The following is a 22,159-nucleotide window of genomic DNA, read 5'->3' on the forward strand; positions in this document are numbered from 1 at the left end:
CTTTGGCCACCTCATGCGAAGAGTTGACTCATTGGAAAAGACTCTGATACCTGGAGGGACTGGGGGCAAGAGGAGAAGGGGACAACAGAGGATGAGATGGCTGGATGGCATCACTGACTCGATGGACATGAGTCTGAGTGAACTCCGGGAGTTGGTGATGGACAGGGAGGCCTGGCGTGGTGCGATTCATGGGGTCGCAAAGAGTCGGACATGACTGAGCGACTGAACTCAATCATTCTTTTGTAATTTTAACACACACACACACACAGATATACACAAGACATATGAAAATGATGCTCTTGGACTTAAATTCTTTTGGGGGAATTTGTAGTGCATATATACCACTTGGATTCCAAAGTGGTACTGTTGTAACAGAAAATGTTATTATAAAACCCAGTGAGTGCGTTGCTTTGTACTGACTTCTATAGTTCCCTTCTCCCTGTCTCCTTATCCCCAGTTATCTTAGCTTTCTCATTCAAGCCTAAATTACTTTAGACGGTAAGTTATCTGCTGAATGGTACTCTCATTACTTCTTATACTGAAATATTTTTGTATCCCCAACGTTCATTCATTCATTCATATGTTCAATTGTTCATTTGATCATGACTCAGTAAATGTTAATGAAAAGATATATCTATATGCTTATATCTAACTGCTAACTCCACATCTCTGCTTATATACACAATGTGCATGTCAAACTTAATAGATTTCAAATAGACATTCTGAATTCTCACTACCACTTTTTCCTTCTGTAGCATTCCCCATTTCAATACATTGCTCATTCCTTCTGGTTATTTAGGCCAACATTTCTTGGTCCCCTTATTTTGTTTATAATACATATCTGATCTGTAAGTAACTCTTGTTGACTCGGCTTTCACTAGCTACCCAGAATCCAACCACGTCTCATCAACTCCACTGTTACTACCCGTGTTAAAACCCATCATCAACTCCTGCCTGGATTATTGCAACAGCCTCTTAACAGGACATTCTGCTTTCTCCCCTGGCCCCTCACTTTTAGTCTGTTGTCAATGTAACAGCCTTAGTGAATTTTGAAAAATGGAAGGCAGGTCATGTGACTCCTTGGCTCAAAATCCTCAGTGACTTCCTGTTTCATTAAGAGTAAAACGCAGAGGACTCACAAGATCCTGTATAGCTGAACTTCTCTAACTTCAGTTGCTTCTTTAACGTCAATGCCTACAACACCCTGCTTGATCCAAACTGGCTTTATTGCAGTTCTTTAACATTCCCGCTATGTTCCTGCCTCAGAACTTTTGCAACCACTGTTCTCTCTGCCTGGAATTCTTTCCGCAGATATCCTTGTGGTTTGTTCCCTCACCTTTGCTCAAATGGCACCTTTTCAAAGAGTTCTCTCTGTCCACTTTATTTAATACTGTCACTTCTTCATACTCTACACTCCCTTTGCCTCTTACTTCCTTTATTCCTTTTACCTATAGCGTTTATCACCATCCAATGTGTTTTACATTTATCAGTTGATTCCATTTATCCCCATTGCCCCTCAACACATTCTAAAATATAAACTCAAGGAAACTGGAGCTTCAGGTTGAAACATGGTAGATACAATAATTATTTGTTGAATGGGTAAATGATTTCATGTGTGATGTAGAAGCCAAGGAGGTCACATTTAATCTGAGGAAATAGATGTGTTCCAAAGTACTATTTTTATTTTTGTATGTCTTCAAGGTTCCATGTAATTACAGGTTCTCATTTGGAAATAAAAATGAGCTTTAATGAACCTAAAACATTCTGGAGACATAGGGAGAGCGATCATTTGCTTTCTAAAATAATCAGAATATTCTGCATAGCAGTCAGTATTCTAAATGCTACTTTTAAAAATTGTGTGACTACAGGCTGTGTGGTTGGCATTTTGAAGAATTCTATCGAAGTTGAATGTTAGAGAAGATGAGGTCACATCAATATTAGCTTTTCTACATCTAACTTTGAGTAAGGTATGTGTAGTGCCCATGTTACTTGTTTTGAGTAATATTATTATACACGACAGTTGTGAGCCTCTGTCCCGGAACACAATTTAATAGCGTGACTTTTGTAGCCTAATGACATCTATTTGTGAAATGGGAAAATCCATCTTTGGTTTGGCCCCCAGTTTGCAAGTTATTCTTCATGCAAAAGGGCACAATGCAACCCTTCCATGGTCATAACTAAGATCAGAAGAAAGGACAGATCCAGACACAACTGAGAACTGGAAAACACAGAACTCTTTCTAATCCATAAATGTAGACAGAGCTGGGTCCTGTCTACCCAGGACCTGTCTACTCTACAAGACAGAGCTGAGTTGTAACATACAACTTGTGACACACATCTTCCAGAGGGTAGTTAAGGGAAGCAGAGACCTCTAATGAATACTGTTGTCAAATAGCTATGTATATATCATGAACTCATAAGCAGAGCCTGAAACATTTCTTCAAGTAGAAATAACAGAGCTGATCTACAGATTCCAATACAAATCAGTTCTGGGCAAGAATAGTGTTAGGCCCATCAATGAAGATCAATGGAGTCAAGGTAACTCAAGAGAAATCTGGCCTGGACAGGTCTGCCTAGCCTCTCTAGAGTATACATTTTCAGTAGTTTTTAAATGAAGGAGACATGGACATTAATATTTGAATTTGCTCTGTATAATTTATGGTTTGTTGTATGTAATAATGCTTCGGTGAGCCGTGTAATTACTGTCTCATTTTGTATTTCAGACTCATTCATTCTTAATTAATCCTTATGTAGTCATCTTAAAGATCCAAGTGGAAGAACCTTCTTTTGCTCTAGATAGATTTTTGAGTTGACTTGAGTCCACTGGACTTCATAGGCAGCATTCCAAGGACCAGAGTGGGAAGCCCAGGAAAGTAGGGCTTGTCATGGAGAGCTGCCTCTCAAAGCGTTTTTTTTTTTTTTTTCCTTTCAGGAAAGTATTAATGTTAAATAAGCAAATTAAAAAAAGAAAACACCTGTCATGTATATAAGTCAAAGACATTAAGCATGGAGCTTGGTGTTTTTTTGTTTTGTTTTGTTTTCTGAACCTTATATCCCACTTCTGTTCTTTTATTTAAATTATTTAGTGGATGTTCAGTAATTCTTGCTAGAAAGGCAGAATTTATTCTTGTTTTATCATGGAAGTGTCAGCAGCGAGAGAAGCACTCCTTGGAGACTCACAGTTTGGTGATGTAGAAATTGACGAGGAAAAAGAACCAGGTGAATCACATCTCAGCTACTAGATTAATGCGTCAAATTAAATGTTACTATTCAGGAAGGCAACAGAAAGAAACTGCTTCCATGGTAACTGTTGTCAGAGTTGTATTTTCACTCATCTTTCAGAAAATATATGAAAGCTAAATAATATAGCTGTCGTGATACTTGTAATGATTTACTCATTTTCAAATGGCAAGAGCCCTAAGGCTTATGATTTCATCTCTCTCTTGAATTGGCATTGTCGATTTAATATCCACCAACATTAATCACTAAGGGTAAATGTATAGAAGACAGTTCATATAAATGTCCAGATATGATTTTTCTGTGAAAGTGTATTGTTCACAAAGTTCTTTTGGGTTGCTAAATGATCACTAAGGAAAATCTTAATGTGACCCATTAGGGCTTAAAAGACCCCCTCGAGCCCTCTTATAATATTAGAGATAGCTCCTCTTCTTTGGCTGATCATGAGGAATTTTGCAAATACATTTTTAGTAGAGATAACTCATGATTTATTCACTGAAATATCTGATGGATTATCCATGCCTATTTTCTCTCTTCTTCAGTGTCTGTCTTTTGCCTAAATCCTACTTTGAGAGCATCTCAAACTGAGGAGTAGGTAAAAAAAGGGAGGAAGCTGAAACTGGATTCTTTTTAAAACTGGTTTATTTAGAAGAGTGCTCTTATAAAAGATTTGGTCTGAAATTAGAATTCAACCTTCTGTCCTTTTTTTCTGTATTATCAGATTGGATAATTGGATGTTGGCTAGATTTCTTTCAGAACAGACGTTCTATCTTCCTTGGCGAGGCTGCCACAGAGAACAAGGTCAAACCGTGTCCTGCTTCTTTCACAGGGAGAGCCTGATCTGCTATGACCTGTGCAAAGTCTGTGGTTTGTGGTGTTTTGGTATTGTTTCTGTAATATCTGTCCAGGCTAGGATTTCTGCTTCCTAGTTTAAGGGTGAAAGATAGGTTAATTAACAAAATATCTTAGTATTTGTTGGACTTGTATGTGTTCACATGACTTACTGATCTCGTGTATTCCTTGTTTTGTAATAAATTACCATGTTTTAATTCTCACAATTAAACTTTACAATCCAAACTGTAGTTTAACCCTCCAGAATGGAAGGCTTCCTGTCTTTTACCTTAAAAGCATGTTTCTTAAGTCTGTATTTGTTAGGAAACACCTAGAAATACTTTGAAATTTTATCCTATTGAATCAGTCCTAGAACTATCTGAATTCTATCTGTAAATGCTGAGAAGGATATCTCCAACAAGCTTTTCTTAGTTCTCTCTAGACCTCAACATTCTCATTCCTCATATTTAAGTGCACTTGCTATGTATACTGTATACTTGTTCATACTAAATTGAGTAATCAATCATGGTTACACCATCTGTGGTGTCTTTATAAATAATATTACTATTATCATTTAACTAAAGTATTATTTCTTTTTGACTTCTCATTTCATTTCCCTAACCAGACTATAAACTTTTTGATTTAAATACTCATTCTCCTATACTTTTGGGCTTCCCTGGTGGCTCAGACAGTAAAGAATCTGCCTGTAATGTGGGAGACCTGGGTTCAATCCCTGGATTGGGAAGATCCCCTGGAGAAGGGAATGACTACCCACCCTAGTATTCTGGCCTGGAGAATTCCATGGACTGTGTAAATACTCATTCTCCTATACTTTTACATCTGCCACGGTACTTTATACAAGGTAGGGGTTCAGTGCAAGTTTGTTAATGGGTTAACCAATAATCTGTGAAATGGAACATGCAAGAAGGAAATGTGATATTCTTTCTCACAAGCTACCTATTTAAATGAATCTTGGGAAGAACATTGAACAAATTACCTTAATTTGCAAAATTGCCTTCATGTAACATTTGCAGCTGTTCCACTTCTCAGGGAAATGATTCATATTATTTTAAAGACATGACAAGGAGAACAAGGTCAAAACATAATACCTGATGGTAATTAGCAACACAGATATAAAAGTTGCAAATTTTGCAGAATCTAAGTGCACATTGGATTTGCTAGGAGGTGGCCAGCTATAATGGGAGGGAGCTTTTAAGATGGAGCTGACTGATAACCTTTGTAAAACAGTAATACAGTGTTCTTTTTCTGTTTTTCTTTCTCCTTTTACTTTACACCCCTCCTTTCTAAATTATTGAGCTCTTCCTATGTGGCCAGCCTTTTCTAGGAACTTTCTGTTACATTATTACATAATTTAATCATTGCATACATCCTGTTGGTAAGCTATTATTGTTTATATTTTAATGACCAGGAAACATTGAGGTTTGGAGACTTAAGGACTCCTGGCATGAACTTGGCACTTTTTCTCACTGAACCTGATCTTTCTTTCTTTGATGTGCAACCTTGGACAAAAAACATAATTTGACTCCTTAGTGCTTTTTAAAAATGTCTGTCTTCTAGAAGAGGCTAATAAAAAAACCTGCCTTACTAGCTTCATATTATTCTAGATAACTGAGATAATTAAAACATGAGAAATATTGGGCATTATTATTTTTATTATATATGACTCTTGACTGCATTGGTGATCACCAATGAGCAAACTTAGAATAAGGGATTAGAACAAGATTGTAATTTATTTATTTTTTTTTTCAATTTTATTTTATTTTTATACTTTACAAAATTGTATTAGTTTTGCCAAATATCAAAATGAATCTGCCACAGGTATACATGTGTTCCCCATCCTGAACCCTCCTCCCTCCTCCCTCCCCATACCATCCCTCTGGGTCGTCCCAGTGCACCAGCCCCAAGCATCCAGTATTGTGCATTGAACCTGGACTGGCAACTCGTTTCATACATGATATTACACATGTTTCAATGCCATTCTCCCAAATCTTCCCACCCTCTCCCTCTCCAACAGAGTCCATAAGACTGTTCTATACATCGGTGTCTCTTTTGCTGTCTCGTACACAGGGTTATTGTTACCATCTTTCTAAATTCCATATATATGCATTAGTATACTGTATTGGTGTTTTTCTTTCTGGCTTACTTCACTCTGTATAATAGGCTCCAGTTTCATCCACCTCATTAGAACTGATTCAAATGTGTTCTTTTTAATGGCTGAGTAGTACTCCATTGTGTATATATACCACAGCTTTCTTATCCATTTGTTTGCTGATGGACATCTAGGTTGCTTCTATGTCCTGGCTATTATAAACAGTGCTGCGATGAACATTGGGGTACACGTGTCTCTTTCCCTTCTGGTTTCCTCAGTGTGTATGCTCAGCAGTGGGATTGCTAGATCATAAGGCAGTTCTATTTCCAGTTTTTTAAGGAATCTCCACACTGTTCTCCATAGTGGCTGTACTAGTTTGCATTCCCACCAACAGTGTAAGAGGGTTCCTTTTTCTCCACACCCTCTCCAGCATTTATTGCTTGTAGACTTTTGGATCGCAGCCATTCTGACTGGTGTGAAATGGTACCTCATAGTGGTTTTGATTTGCATTTCTCTGATAATGAGTGATGTTGAGCATCTTTTCATGTATTTGTTAGCCATCTGTATGTCTTCTTTGGAGAAATGTCTATTTAGTTCTTTGGCCCATTTTTTGATTGGGTCATTTATTTTTCTGGAGTTGAGCTGTAGGAGTTGCTTGTATATTTTTGAGATTAGTTGTTTGTCAGTTGCTTCATTTGCTATTATTTTCTCCCATTCTGAAGGCTGTCTTTTCACCTTGCTAATAGTTTCCTTTGATGTGCAGAAGCTTTTAAGTTTAATTAGGTCCCATTTGTTTATTTTTGCTTTTATTTCCAATATTCTGGGAGGTGGGTCATAGAGGATCCTGCTGTGATGTATGTCAGAGAGTGTTTTGCCTATGTTCTCCTCTAGGAGTTTTATAGTTTCTGGTCTTACGTTTAGATCTTTAATCCATTTTGAGTTTATTTTTGTGTATGGTGTTAGAAAGTGTTCTAGTTTCATTCTTTTACAAGTGGTTGACCAGAGTTCCCAGCACCACTTGTTAAAGAGATTGTCTTTAATCCATTGTATATTCTTGCCTCCTTTGTCAAAGATAAGGTGTCCATATGTGCGTGGATTTATCTCTGGGCTTTCTATTTTGTTCCATTGATCTATATTTCTGTCTTTGTGCCAGTACCATACTGTCTTGATAACTGTGGCTTTGTAGTAGAGCCTGAAGTCAGGTAGGTTGATTCCTCCAGTTCCATTCTTCTTTCTCAAGATAGCTTTAGCCAAGATTGTAATTTAAAATCATCTGTTGATGTTTTCTTTTGCACTTTAAAACTCCTAAAACATGTTCCCATATTTGAGTTTTTGCATTACACAGAAAAAAATCCACAAATTGTACTTTTATGTTTCTTTAGCTGTGCGATAAACCCAGATTAGTCAGGTACAGAAAAGCCTGAATGAGCTAAAAGAAAAGTAATATATTTTCTTGTTTATTTATGATTATAAATCTTTGCTACACAGCTTTATGCAATACAGTATTAGATTGGTTCAGTTCTCAAGTGGTGATTTTGTACAGCTTATGAGGAAATCTCTTGATAGTGACATTGTTTACCATCTTCTTTTACATTTTGCTTTTTTTTTTTAAACTTCTTTAAAATTTTTTGTATTGGAATATAGTTGATTTACAGTGTTGTGTTAGCTTCAGGTATACAGCAAAGTGATCCAGTTATACATATACGTATATCTATTCTTAAAAAGTGATGTCTTTCCCTCAAACTGATTTCAATTTAAACTTGGCAGTTTGTTTCTTTTTGCAGTTTAATTATTTGGGTCACTGGATTCTGTGTCTCCTGTTTTTCTGTGAGGAGAAAAACATATTGTGCAACCCAGATTGATGCAAGGCTCCCTAGTGAAGCATCTTTCTTCAACAGCTCAACTCATCACAACAAAGGAGGCTCCTTGTATCTGAGCTGCTGGTTCTTTTCCTTCTTAGTTGGAGTATTTCCAAGGTTGTCTTTTCTGAAATGTTGTAAAGTGTCCTGGACCTCAAAAGAAGGTAGTCTTTGAAATTCTGTGAACTCTTCCCACTGTGAAGAAAAAAGGGTGGATTCTTGAAGGATCTTTTGAAAAAAATCATTGAGAGTAGGGGAAGAAACCACGAGCAAAAAGATAAAGGGAGGAAAAACAATTCCCGAAAAAGTTATAGTTTATGCACCTGTGCATACAAAGACACACACACTGTCTATGTTTGATATTTTAATGGACATAGAATAAGAAATATTATCATAGCAATGAAGGAAATGAGAAAAATTTTACCTACAGTCTCGGTGTGTGTGCTAAGTCAGTTTAGTCGTGACCAACTCTGTGACCCCATGGGCTGCAGCCTGCCAGGCTCCTCTGTCCATGGGATTCTCCAGGCAAGAATACTGAAGTGGGTTGCCATGTCCTCCTCCAGATGATCTTCCCGACCCAGGGATCGAACCTGCTTCTCTTATGTCTCCTGTGTTGGCAAGCAAGTTCTTTATCTCTAGTGCCACCTGGGAAGCCCACCTACAGTGTCTTTTCTGCTGGAAGGGATAATGGAAAACATGAGACAGCTGAACAGTAGCTTACTAATGAGACTGTGTCTAATGAGACAGTTTTAGTAATCTTTCTTCGAACTCTAATTATAGCAGTTTTCTTTCTCAAGCACCTTCTTTCCTAGAGCCCACAGCTCTCCTCTTTAGGAAGCAGAGCTGAAATCATCTCAGTGGTGTCTGCTCAGGCTTGCTTGATACCTTCCAGGTTTTTTGCTCCCTATTTGTAAAGCTTTTTCTTGTATTATTGCTCTGCCACTCTGGATATGTTTCCTTCATTACTTAAAAAAACTTAATATATCTTAAGGGTAGGGAAACGTCTAAATTTCCCTCTGTTACCCTAACCATGTCTTTTATAGAGCATAGTAAAGTAAAGTACACGCTCAGTGAATGTTGACATTGATAGCATGGATACCGCAATTCAAGTTGTTCACTTTCTACTGAAATACGGAATTCAGTCTTGTAATGTTTTCTGAATTTGAGAAAGTGTAAACTGCTTGTTTCCCATATTCTGTTTCAGTTATGCACACACTCTGTAGAATTCACAAGTCCTTATAAGTAGTACAGAATACTAATTGAATACTTGTTATGTGTGAAGCATTTTTGCATGAAAACATATATATCCTGGAAAGACTTGCTTTTCATTTCTATAAGTAGATAGTCATCTTTTCCCATTGTTTTCATGTCCATATTAATGTTAATTATTCTAGAACATAAGTCCCAAGAAAGCTACTATGTCTCTTCAGTTTATATAATGTACCTTACCTAAAGCTGAATATTTATGATTGCTTAGTAGCATAGCACTGGTGGATGAGATGCAAAGCCAGTCTTAGCTGAGCAATCTAATGGTCTTATAAGTTATTTAATATGATATTAAATTGGCTACAAAATTCATTTGGGTTTTTCTAGAAGATGTTATGGACAAACCTGAACAAACTTTTTGGCGAACCCAATACCATTAGGTGCCATCTACTAAAAGGAAAAAAACACAGGAAAGCAGCAGCACATCATTAAGATGTGTGAAGTGTTCTTTAGTGAAGGAGGTTTGTGTATATAATTGAGTTTAGTTGTTTTTGTTTATTGGGCTCCCGTAATTTCCCTGTGCCAGATTCTGAGTCAAAAGAAAAATACCAAAGCGCTTAGGCAACAGCTGCTCTCCGTCCTTCAGAGTGGTAGTTCTGAGCCCAGGGTTGTGCTTATTCTTGGCGTGAAATGACGCTCTTTGACTCTAAAACCCTGCATTCTTCCACAGTGCTATTATAGTGACGGGCTTGTAAAAAGAAGTGTTAATCTTTCAATCTGTTTAGCAGATATCCTGATGGAGAAAATAACCCATTATGACCTGATGGGTAGTTCATGTACTCTTCTCTGAAGTATTCCTGTGATTCTGTATCATTGAACATATTTCTAAACCTCTCGGTGCAGGTCCTTCTTTGTAAAAGAAGAGCAATGCTCTTTGAGGTAGTCTTTGTGTTTTCAGTTGGTTTCAGTGGTGCAGGTCAGTTAACTCTAAAATATTTAATAAGCTATAAGCAATATGGCCATGTATTATAAAAATTTTCTACCTGTCCTGGCCATTCTTCTAATTTTTTTTTATCTTTTGGAAGAATTGGGTTATGAAATAAAAATAAATAGTATCCAAAAATGTAATTTGTAAAACAATAATGACTCATTTTACCTGATTTGAAAACTTATTTAAAATTGACTATTACCAAAGCTATATACATGGTATTTTGTTGAAGAAATAGTGATCAATTGATGTGGAATAGCGTAGAGACTCCAAAAGTTAAAGCCCATTTTAATCATGTCTAGGACAGAGCAGAAATAACAGAATGATAGGGAAAAGTAGCATTTGTCAGGTATTTATTTTGGTCTAGAGAAGAATCTGTTCTCTGTGTACAAAGGCAGAATGTATAGCAAAGGAAAGAGAATATGAGAAAAATAGCATACACCATTGTATTGAAATTACTTCAATGTGTACAGATATTTCATTTTATTTTTATTTATTTTTAATATAAATTTATTTATTTTAAAAGTGCTGCACTCAATATGCCAGCAAATTTGGAAAACTCAGCAGTGGCCACAGGACTGGAAAAGGTCAGTTTTCATTCCAATCCCAAAGAAAGGCAATGCCAAAGAATGCTCAAATTATCGCACAATTGCACTCATCTCACACACTAGTAAAGTAATGCTCAAAATTCTCCAAGCCAGGCTTCAGCAATATGTGAACCGTGAACTTCCAGATGTTTAAGCTGATTTTAGAAAAGGCAGAGGAACCAGAGATCAAATTGCCAACATCCGCTGGATTGTCAAAAAAGCAAGAGAGTTCCAGAAAAACATCTATTTCTGGTTTATTGACTATGTCAAAGCCTTTGACTGTGTGGATCACAATAAACTGTGGAAAATTCTTCAAGAGATGGGAATACCAGACCACCTGACCTGCCTCTTGAGAAACCTGTATGCAGGTCAGGAAGCAACCATTAGAACTGGACATGGTACAACAGACTACTTCCAAATAGGAAAAGGAGTACGTCAGGGCTGTATATTGTCATCCTGCTTATTTAACTTATATGCAGACTACATCATGAGAAACGCTGGGCTGGAAGAAGCACAAGCTGGAATCAAGATTGCCAGGAGAAATATCAATAACCTCAGATATGCAGATGACACCACCCTTATGGCAGAAAGTGAAGAGGAACTGAAAAGCCTCTTGATGAAGGTGAAAGTGGAGAGTGAAAAAGTTGGCTTAAAGCTCAACATTCAGAAAACGAAGATCATGGCATCTGGTCCCATCACTTCATGGGAAATAGATGGGGAAACAGTGGAAACAGTGTCAGACTTTATTTTTTTGGGCTCCAGAATCACTGCAGTTGGTGACTGCAGCCATGAAATTAAAAGACGCTTACTCCTTGGAAGAAAAGTTATGACCAACCTTGATAGCATATTGAAAAGCAGAGACATTACTTTGCCAACAAAGGTCTGTGTAGTCAAGGCTATGGTTTTTCCTGTGGTCATGTATGGATGTGAGAGTTGGACTGTGAAGAAGGCTGAGTGCCGAAGAATTGATGCTTTTGACCTGTGGTGTTGGAGAAGACTCTTGAGAGTCCCTTGGACTGCAAGGAGATCCAACCAGTCCATTCTGAAGGAGATCAGCCCTGGGATTTCTTTGGAAGGAATGATGCTAAAGCTGAAACTCCAGTACTTTGGCCACCTCACGCGATGAGTTGACTCATTGGAAAAGACTCTGATGCGGGGAGGGATTGGGGGCAGGAGGAGAAGGGGACGACAGAGGATGAGATGGCTGGATGGCATCACTGACTCCGGATGTGAAGTCCGGGAGATGGTGAAGGATAGGGAGGCCTGGCGTGCTGCGATTCATGGTGTCGCAAAGAGTCGAACACGACTGAGTGACTGAACTGAACTGAGGCTAATTACTTTATAATATTGTATTGGTTGGGTATAGATATTTTAGATGAATATACTAATTCCATTTGCTATCTATGCAATGAAGATGAATGTTTAAGGAAATCTTAAGTCATATTATAGGAAAATTGACTCCCTCTCAGCATTAAAGTGAATTCAGATGATAAAAGAGTTTTTCTGATAAAGGTAACAAAATAAAATTTTTTTTTTCCTATGGAGAAACAGGGATGTTTTTGATGTCTTCATACTAATTGTTTCAGTTGTTGTGAAGAGGAGTCTGTCAATATGTTTGAATCCTAGTGTTGGTATTGATGATGATGATGATGGCATATGCCAGAGACTGTGCTGAGTAGGTGTGGGGACATTTAAAGGAAAGCTCTCTGTCTGGGCCACATGTACACATGTGTATGTGAGCAGACGTGTCACTGAGCATGTCACACAAAGCTCCAGAGCCCACCTTTTCAGATTCATTGTTTGATGTTTCCCCCAAAAGCCATTTTCCTATAGGCAATTTCATTAAAATTTCTTTGTAAGTTTGTTTTCCACGTTAATTTTTTACTCTATTTTTATATTTGTTTCTCCCCCAGGCCCTGAATATCTTTTCTTCTCCTGGCGGGTGGATTCTTTTTATTTTTTTAATCTATAGCATTTCATTTTATTTTTATTGTTGTTGTTGTTCAGTTGCTCTGTTGTGTTCTGACTCTTTGCGACCCCATGGACTGCAGCAGTCAGGCTTCCCTGCCCTTCACTATTTCCATCTTAGCTTGCTCAAACTCATGTCCGTTGAGTCAATGATGCCATTCAACCATGTTGTCCTCTGTCGCCCCTTTCTCCTCCTGCCTTCAATCTTTCCCAGCATCAGGGTCTTTTCCAATGAGTCGGCTACTCACATAGAATGTATGCAAATATAGGTACTTTAAAAAACTGTATTTTGTATTGGTTAACAAACAATGTTGTGATAGTTTCAGGTGAACGGCAAAGGGACACAGCCATTCATATACATGCATCCATTCTCCCCAAACTCCCCTCCCGTCCAGGCTGCCATATAACACGGGGCAGAGTTCCATGTGCTAGATACAGTAGCTCCTCTGGCAGGTGGATTCTTCAGTTCAGTTCAGTTCAGTTCAATCGCTCAGTCGTGTCCGACTCTTTGGGACCCCATGAATCGCAGCACGCCAGGCCTCCCTGTCCATCACCAACTCCCGGAGTTCACCCAGACTCACGTCCATTGAGTCAGTGATGCCATCCCGCCATCTCATCCTCTGTCGTCCCCTTCTCCTCCTGCCCCCAATCCCTCCCAGCATCAGAGTCTTTTCCAATGAGTCAACTCTTCGCATGAGGTGGCCAAAGTACTGGAGTTTCAGCTTCAGCATCATTCCTTCCAAAGAAATCCCTGGGCTGATCTCCTTCAGAATGGACTGGTTGGATCTCCTTGCAGTCCAAGGGACTCTCAAGAGTCTTCTCCAACACCACAGTTCAAAAGCATCAATTCTTCGGCGCTCAGCCTTCTTCACAGTCCAACTCTCACATCCATACATGACCACAGGAAAAACCATAGCCTTGACTAGACGGACCTTTGTTGGCAAAGTAATGTCTCTGCTTTTCAATATGCTATCTAGGTTGGTCATAACTTTCCTTCCAAGGAGTAAGCGTCTTTTAATTTCATGGCTGCAGTCACCATCTGCAGTGATTTTGGAGCCCCCAAAAATAATGTCTGCCACTGTTTCCACTGTTTCCGCATCTATTTCCCATGAAGTGATGGGACCGGATGCCATGATCTTAGTTTTCTGAGTGTTGCTCCACTTTCACTTTCATCAAGAGGCTTTTTAGTTCCTCTTCACTTTCTGCCATAAGGGTGGATTCTTACTCTCTTTTAAAAACTTTATTCAAACTGCACCTTGTCACTGAAGCCTTGGTCCCTTGGCCCCTTAGACACATAGAAGTTGACAGCCCTGCCTGCTTCTCTGGAAGATGCTGCTTTCTTGAGTCTGGGCTGTGTCCCAGCCATCTTTCTACATAGGGTGGGACTCAACACCTGTTTGTGGAAGGACTAAATGAAATAAACAAAGGAAAATCCCAGTATTAATTTTTTTTTTTACCTTAAGGAGTTATCATTTTATATTATTTTATTTTATTTTTTAAATTTTATTTTATTTTTATACTTTACAAAATTGTATTAGTTTTGCCAAATATCAAAATGAATCCACCACATGTATACATGTGTTCCCCATCCTGAACCCTCCTCCCTCCTCCCTCCCCATACCATCCCTCTGGGTCGTCCCAGTGCACTAGCCCCAAGCATCCAGTATCGTGCATCGAACCTGGACTGGCAACTCGTTTCATACATGATATTTTACATGTTTCAATGCCATTCTCCCAAATCTTCCCACCCTCTCCCTCTCCCACAGAGTCCATAAGACTGTTCTATACATCGGTGTCTCTTTTGCTGTCTCGTACACAGGGTTATTGTTACCATCTTTCTAAATTCCATATATATGCGTTAGTATACTGTATTGGTGTTTTTCTTTCTGGCTTACTTCACTCTGTATAATAGGCTCCAGTTTCATCCACCTCATTAGAACTGATTCAGATGTATTCTTTTTAATGGCTGAGTAGTACTCCATTGTGTATATGTACCACAGCTTTCTTATCCATTCATCTGCTGATGGACATCTAGGTTGCTTCTATGTCCTGGCTATTATAAACAGTGCTGCGATGAACATTGGGGTACACATGTCTCTTTCCCTTCTGGTTTCCTCAGTGTGTATGCCCAGCAGTGGGATTGCTGGATCATAAGACAGTTCTATTTTCAGTTTTTTAAGGAATCTCCACACTGTTCTCCATAGTGGCTGTACTAGTTTGCATTCCCACCAACAGTGTAAGAGGGTTCCCTTTTCTCCTATTAATATTACTTGCCAGGTTTTTCATTAAATTCTGTTAAACTGAAACTTGCCACATTGACTCAGTATAAACTTATTTAACAACGATCAAATTGTCTGACTCTCAATAATTTCTTCGAAATGGAGTAAGCACTTACAGAGGAGCCTAGTGGGCTACCGTCCACGGGGTTGAAAGAGTAGGATGCAACTGAGCAACTAACACACACGCCCGCACACAAGCAGTTATTACCTGGCTACATTATTTTGCAGCAGAGTTTTCTTGGGGTTTGTACTTGTCTCAGTGCTTATTTGCTGTGAAATGAGTCTTTTGCTGGGTCACTATCAGGTTCTTTAGATTAGTTACAGAAATACAGAGATTTATCTGTATAAAGTGGATTATAAGCACTTTTCCTTGGAATACTCATTTGGAAGTTTTGCTCCATTTGTTTCGATGTCATAATTTACGTGTAGTTTTTTTTCTTCAGTACTAAAAAAGTTATTTATTTTTGGTGGTGCTGGTCCTTGTTGCTTTGCACAGGCTTTCTCTAGTTGCAGTGAGCTAGGGCGACTTGCTTGTGGTGCACAGGCTTCTTATTGCAGCGGCTTCTCTTGTTGTGGAGCACAGGCTCTAGAGCACGTGGGCTTCAGTGGTTGTGGTGCCTAGGCTTAAGTGCTCTGCCACATGTGGAATCTCCTCGGACCAGGGATTGAACTCATGTCCCCTGCGTTGGCAGGCAGATTCTTATCCACTGTACCACCAGGGAAGTCCCTATGTGTAGTTTTTGTTTTATGTATAGAAGGCACTGGCACCCCACTCCAGTACTCTTGCCTGGAAAATCCCACGGACGGAGGAGCCTGGTAGGCTGCAGTCCATGGGGTCGCTAAGAGTCGGACACGACTGAGCGACTTCACTTTCACTTTTCACTTTCATGCATTGGAGGAGGAAATGGCAACCCACTCCAGTGTTCTTGCCTGGAGAATCCCAGGGACGGGGGAGCCTGGTGGGCTGCCGTCTATGGGGTCACACAGAGTCGAACATGACTGAAGTGACTTAGCAGCAGCAGCAGCATTCTCTTTTCACCACAGTATGTTCTTATTTATAAAGATGCTCAAACAAGTACATTTAGCAGCTCTTTTAAGCCAGAGTGCCTTTAATGAACTCTTCTCTACTATTTAATATTCTTAAGAGAAAGTATGCCTGAGGGATGTATCTTATTCCCAGGAAAAAAGCTGTTTTCTTTTCTTAAGCTTTTGGGACCCAGAGATGAAAATTTTTCCCCTATACAAATTATTCATCAAATAAAAATTTTCATGCAAAAATTAGTGCTTCAAGACAGAATGAATTTAGATGAAAGACTTTGTGATAGTTATATTAGGTGAACAGAGGTTTTGCTGCAGATGACAGAGACCACACCTGGCAAGACAGAAGTTTCTCTCTCACGGAGTTGTCTGAATACAGGAAGCTCAGATCAAGGATAATGACCCTGTTCTACGTGGTTGTTTGGGGTCTGACATGATATCCCATGGTATTAGGGATTGAGGCACCTTCTGTCTCATTGTTCTGTATTTAAAATTTAATATGTTAATTTCCTCTTAATTTTATTTGCTGATTATTGAGTGACTATCAGATCAGCAGTTATGCTTGACAAGAAGTTGAAATCATGGTTTACTTATAGTATTTTATGGATTTGGCATGGCAAAATAGTCCTGATTATAAATATTTGGTTAGTTAATTGAAAGTTCATATATTTTGGGGAAGGATGGTTAATGTACAGATGTTTGCAAGACCCCTGTGATATCAGTTGTGAAGCAAATCATCCAGAATGGAAAGTGATCATCCATCACTGTGGAGGGAGGGCACAGTGCTCCTGAAGCCTCAAGTTCATTCCCAGCAGCTGTGTGTGAAGAAGGCTTACTGGAAAGTAATGTCATTGGTCTGCCCTTGAAGGAAGAGTAGGATTTTGATAATGGGAAGTGGAGGAGGAAGGCAAGAGGAACAAGCAGTGGCATTGAGGAGAGTGGGAGTGAAAAGTGTCTGGTTGCTATGCATGTAACACTTCATAGATGACACCCACTGTGCCTTAAGAATGAAGTCTGGAGGAAGGGTGTTTGTGAGCAAGGGTTGGGGGAGGGGGGATGTTACATTTATCTTTGTTCTTTTTTTCTGATAGGGTGACAAAGGAGAGTTTTTTCTTGGATAATACTTTAACAAAACTTCATTGATTTGTTGATTTATATTATTCAAGATGCTTCTGTGAGCTATTCTAATCTTTAGGACCATAGCCCGCCAGGCTCCTCTGTCCATGGGATTCTCCAGGCAAGAATACTGGAGTGTGTTGTCGTGCCCTTCTCCAGGGGATCTTCCTGATCCAGGGATTGAACCTGAATCTGTTATGTTTCCTGCATTGGCAAGTGGGTTCTTTACCACTAGCACCAGCTGGGAAGCCCCTTTAATACCTAGAACATATTACTCATGTTGAGATGAGATTATCTTTACATTTTGGGTTAAATCACAATGAGGACAGTATTTGTAAATGTGTGACTTTCAAAGGGGGACAGAGACTCTCACTATCCACAGAGGGCCTGGTTTGACGTGCTTTCTGAAGTTGAAAGGTTTTTTTACCGGGACATTCTGCTGATAATTCATTTAGAGAAAGTTCCAATTCCTGATAAAGAGCAGAACGCTGACATGAGTTTTCACTTAGGTATGCAGAAAGAATTGGTTAGTTTTGTGCACAAAATAGGCTGAAATTAAGCTTTAATTAGTCAGACTTTTGCATAATTCATCACAGTCACTTTGAAAGTTCAGTTGAATCTGCTCTTAATTTTTATCAAGATGGACTCCTTTTTAAAAGACTTTTATTAGTTTCTTGCTGAACAGATATTTAGGCCTTCCAAGTAAAACCATGACGATACCCTTGTTCTCTTTTTAAAGAAATAAATTATCATATAGGGATCCATAAAGAAACGAATCAGTCCATAAAATATTCTTCTTATTAAATATCATTCTTGATATCAATATAATCAGCTTTAAAGATATGAAAGTAAACTAAGGTTCTTTCTGTCTTTTTGAAACCATAGGCTGTCCATCTGGCCCAAGCAAGCTTCCAGATTGAAGCCTTTGGCTCCAAATTCATTCTTGACCTCACATTGAACAAGTAAGTATTTAGTTATGATCTTGTCAAGAAATAATTGCAATAAAACTCTACTTCATGATAATAGTTTTGTCAAAATAATATCTGTTGTTGAAGCAACTGATATTTTTTAGCTAATTATATGTCATATAGCACCTAGAGAAAAATATAAAGCCTGAAGTTAATTATGTTCTTTTGCTGAAAGAAGAGACATTTAATGTATTAAAAATCTCAAATGGAGTACTTAAATGTGATTTTAAATGGAATAATTATTTGAAGTGATGCTAGCTAATTAAGTGCTAACTTATAATCTTTACTATATATATATAGCAAGCATGATAAATTACTGACTCAAGTATAATTGGACTTCAGTCTAGAAATTCCACTTTACCTTTCAGTATGCAGTTCACATGACTTCTGTATGAAGAGTAAAGAAAATGATGACTTGCAAATAGTACCTATTTTGAGAAGGTTCTTTGCTTCCTAATTTGCTCTAATACACTTTCTTAGAAATTTTGATCCTGATGAAGATTTACCCGATTTTCCTCTGAGCATGTGTTTATGTTGATATTTAAATGCTGTTTCCCAAGTTGGAATCAGTTGCACAGATGTCTTTGTACAAAGCATGAACAAGAGCTGTTGCCTTAAGCAGGACTCTTCAGTCTCTAATTGAGCCAGCAGCAAACATTTCTTTGGTGAAGGAGCATTCTTTTATGGTTTTCTGTAGTTTGAGAAGCTCCAGTCAGTATCGTAAACTCTGATCAGTATTTTGACTAAGACTGCATTTTTGCCAGAAAGATACCACGTAATGCTATCAGACACTGTAATGTAGGTGACCACAGTTCAATATCTGAGAAATTACAAAAGACTCTGAAGAACAACTATTAAATTTCTTGTGTGCCAAATTCTGAGAGCTCTGCAGAAAAAAAAAAAAAATGCAGAGTCAGCTTGGGTACTCCTTATTCAAGTGTAATTGCAGCTTTAAGTCAGGATGAATCAGCAGAACTCAGAATTTCCTGTGTTACAGATATTGCAGGTTTTCGTCGTTGAGTCTGCTGAGTATTAGTTGAGTTCCTTTTCACCATGCTGGGTCAGCACTGTGCCTGCCTGAGAGATTTGTCTTGCCAACACTTAGACTATGTTGAGTAACAAGATATAGCTAATTTTAGTTTGTTTAGATCTTCTGTTCCTTTAACTCTTACTGCAATGGATGCTGTCATATCAGACTGTGCCTTGGTGAGAGCAACCAACATTGCTATGTGGTTGAACATTAAAACATCCTGGCCATAGCACAGCATCCCAGATGACTGAGAAAGGATCATGTGGGGATGTCCAGGGTACTTAGAGGTCTGTAGACACATCCAAAAATTATTTACCATTAATATTTAACATGCAGAGAAATCAAGTTGAGCACCTACTGTGAGCAGCCCTTGCCTTACTTCGAAGAGGCCAATAGATATAATTTTACAGGAGTGTGAAATTCATTGTGCTGGTGATAATGAACCAGCAATCCATGTTGGTTGGAATGCTATGGAGGCACTGAAGAGTGGAAGCTCTTTAGGCTAGAAGAGTGTGGAAAAGCATCTTAGGAAAGGTGATGCTTGAGCTAAGTCTTGGAAGGCAAGTGCTCGTGAGGAAGAGAAGTGTTAGGGATGGATTGGAGAGTGAGAAAATGGAGAACTGTGTTCTAGGTAGAGCAGACAGTGTATGCTATGGAGGCAGGGCCATGCAGCAGTGTGGCAAGTTAAATTTTGTTGAATTTCTTGGTAAATTACAAGATTGACACAGAGGGAGATAAGTCAGGAGAGGTAGACCCAGGGACAGCTCAGCTCCTGGAAGATCTTGTCTGTCATGCTTAAGTACTTGGCTATTATAGCCTAGACTGTGAAAAGTGAAGTAAGGGGAATAAACACAAGTTCTATTCTCAAGAAATGCTAAAAGGCATGGAGAGGGAATGCTTTTAAGAAATCTTTGATTGATAAAAATCATTAGGATAGCTTTGATGTGGGTGACAAGGCAGAAAAAAGACTTAAAATTAACTGGTAACCTTGATTGCATAACTGGGTAGAAGATGGTATCGAGCTGAAATGGGCAGCACAAGGAACAAACAGGTTAAATGGTGAAGAGAAAAGAATGTGAAATCAGGGTAGACATCACTGATTTGAGGGCTCTGGGACATGTCTATGTGGTAGTTGGGTAGAGCAGTCTGAAGTACAGGGAAGAGATGGGGGCTGGAGGCTTAGCTTCCTAAGCGTTAGTTTCCTGTTTAAGCTGTATGTTGCTTAAGGACTCGCTGAGATAATGTGTGGTACTTATACATGTCTGCTAATTGGAAAGACATGCTTAATGCTGTGGACTGAATCCCCCCTAAAATTTCTATGTTGAAACCTTAACCTGAAATATGACTGTATTTAGAGACAGAACCTCTAAGGAGGTAATTAAGGTTGAAGGAGGTCATATGGTGGAGCCTTGATCTAATAAGGTTAATGTTATTATAAGATAGACACCAGAGAGCTTGCTGTCTCTCTCTCTCTACCACGTGAGGACACAGCAAGAAGGCAGTCATCTGTAAGCCAAGAAGAGAGCCCTCACCAGGAATTGAATCAGCCAGAATGTTGTTCTTGGAAAGTCTCCAGAAGTGTGAGAAATAGATCTCTAGTTGTTTAAAGCACGCACTTTGTGGTATCTTATAATGGCAGCCTGAGTTGATTAACACATTCAATATATATTTGTATTTATGCTTAATTATTATTGCCACAGCAAGGCAGTCATGGGGCTGGGTGTTGGGGAATTTAGGATTGAAAAAGAGAATCAGTGATCTCATGGAACTTATGATCTAATAAGAAAAGCACAATAAGTCTTTGCTTTGTTTTCTGTCAGTACTTTTTTTCCCTCATTTTTGTACATGAGGGTAGTATACTCTGTGATCTTTACCTTGCTGAAGGTTAGACTGAAGGAAAACTTGACAATTTGACAGGCCAAGGTTGATATGCATTCAAGGTAATGAGCACTGAGAATTCAGACAACATACTTTTGTTGAGATAAAAACCTATTTGCAATACATTTGGTCCTTCTCCAGCTGCTTACCCGAAATCCATTAAAAAGCATGACAAGACTTGTAAGTCATTGGCTGTTTGGATATTTAACTTTCCATTTGATTGTGTCTGATGTGGCCGCTGAAACCTTCAGCATGCTCTCATGTTTATTGTAAAGTGAAATCCATGCAGTCCTTCTGGCCTTTGCCTGGCACAGAGATGGAAGAAATCTCAGGGTGTCTCAGGTGCGATAAGACAGCAGTTTGTTCCTAAGAGAACACTATCCAATGAGAGAATAAGGGGTCTTCCAAGTCTCTCCTGTACATTTGTCTTGAACAATAAGGAAAGCTCCAATTGGGTGAAATCTATGTGAGACATCAATATTGGATGGTTGTAGCTTAAAACTGAGGAGTGGACCTAAAGCAGCTTGGAAAGTAAGGACTTTGCTTCATGGGACCTAAGTGAACTGACAAAAACAACTCTGATTTTGGATGAAAGGCAGAATGCTAAAAGCTGTATCATTATTGTCAAACAGGTACCAAACTAAAATAATTATGCATGTGTAGTTATCGGCTATCTGTGGTTTGCTTTCCACACTGCAGTGTGAGCAGAGTTCTGTCGTGAATGGGTCACTCTAGGGGAAGTGCAGGGGAAGGTTGTGGATGAACAACTTGTGTGGTCTTTGGTCTCTTCTTTTCTTTAATTAATTAATTTATTTTAATTGGAGGCTGATTACTTTACAATATTGTAGTGGTTTTTGCCATACATTGACATGAATCAGCCATGGGTGTACATGTGTTCCCCATCCTGGACCCCCCTTCCCACCTCACTCCCCATCCCATCCCTCAGGGTCATCCCGGTGCACCAGCCCTGAGCATCCTGTCTCCTGCATTGAATCTGGGCTGGTGATCTGTTTCACATATGATAATATACATGTTTCAATGCTATTCCCTCAAATCATCCCACC

General features: G+C 38.9%; 1 protein-coding gene across 1 annotated transcript in view; it reads left to right on the forward strand.

Annotated features, from left to right (window-relative positions):
• Nucleotides 1-22,159, forward strand: part of ADAM23 (ADAM metallopeptidase domain 23) — a 186,329-nt gene that overhangs the window by 34,324 nt on the left and 129,846 nt on the right. Inside the window, exon 3 of the mRNA XM_055573264.1 lies at nucleotides 18,105-18,181. Coding sequence (XP_055429239.1) covers nucleotides 18,105-18,181 — 77 coding nt within the window. The remainder of the gene's footprint in view (nucleotides 1-18,104; nucleotides 18,182-22,159) is intronic.

This window comes from Bubalus kerabau, chromosome 3 (genome assembly GCF_029407905.1).
Source record: "Bubalus kerabau isolate K-KA32 ecotype Philippines breed swamp buffalo chromosome 3, PCC_UOA_SB_1v2, whole genome shotgun sequence".
Lineage (NCBI taxonomy): Eukaryota > Metazoa > Chordata > Mammalia > Artiodactyla > Bovidae > Bubalus > Bubalus kerabau.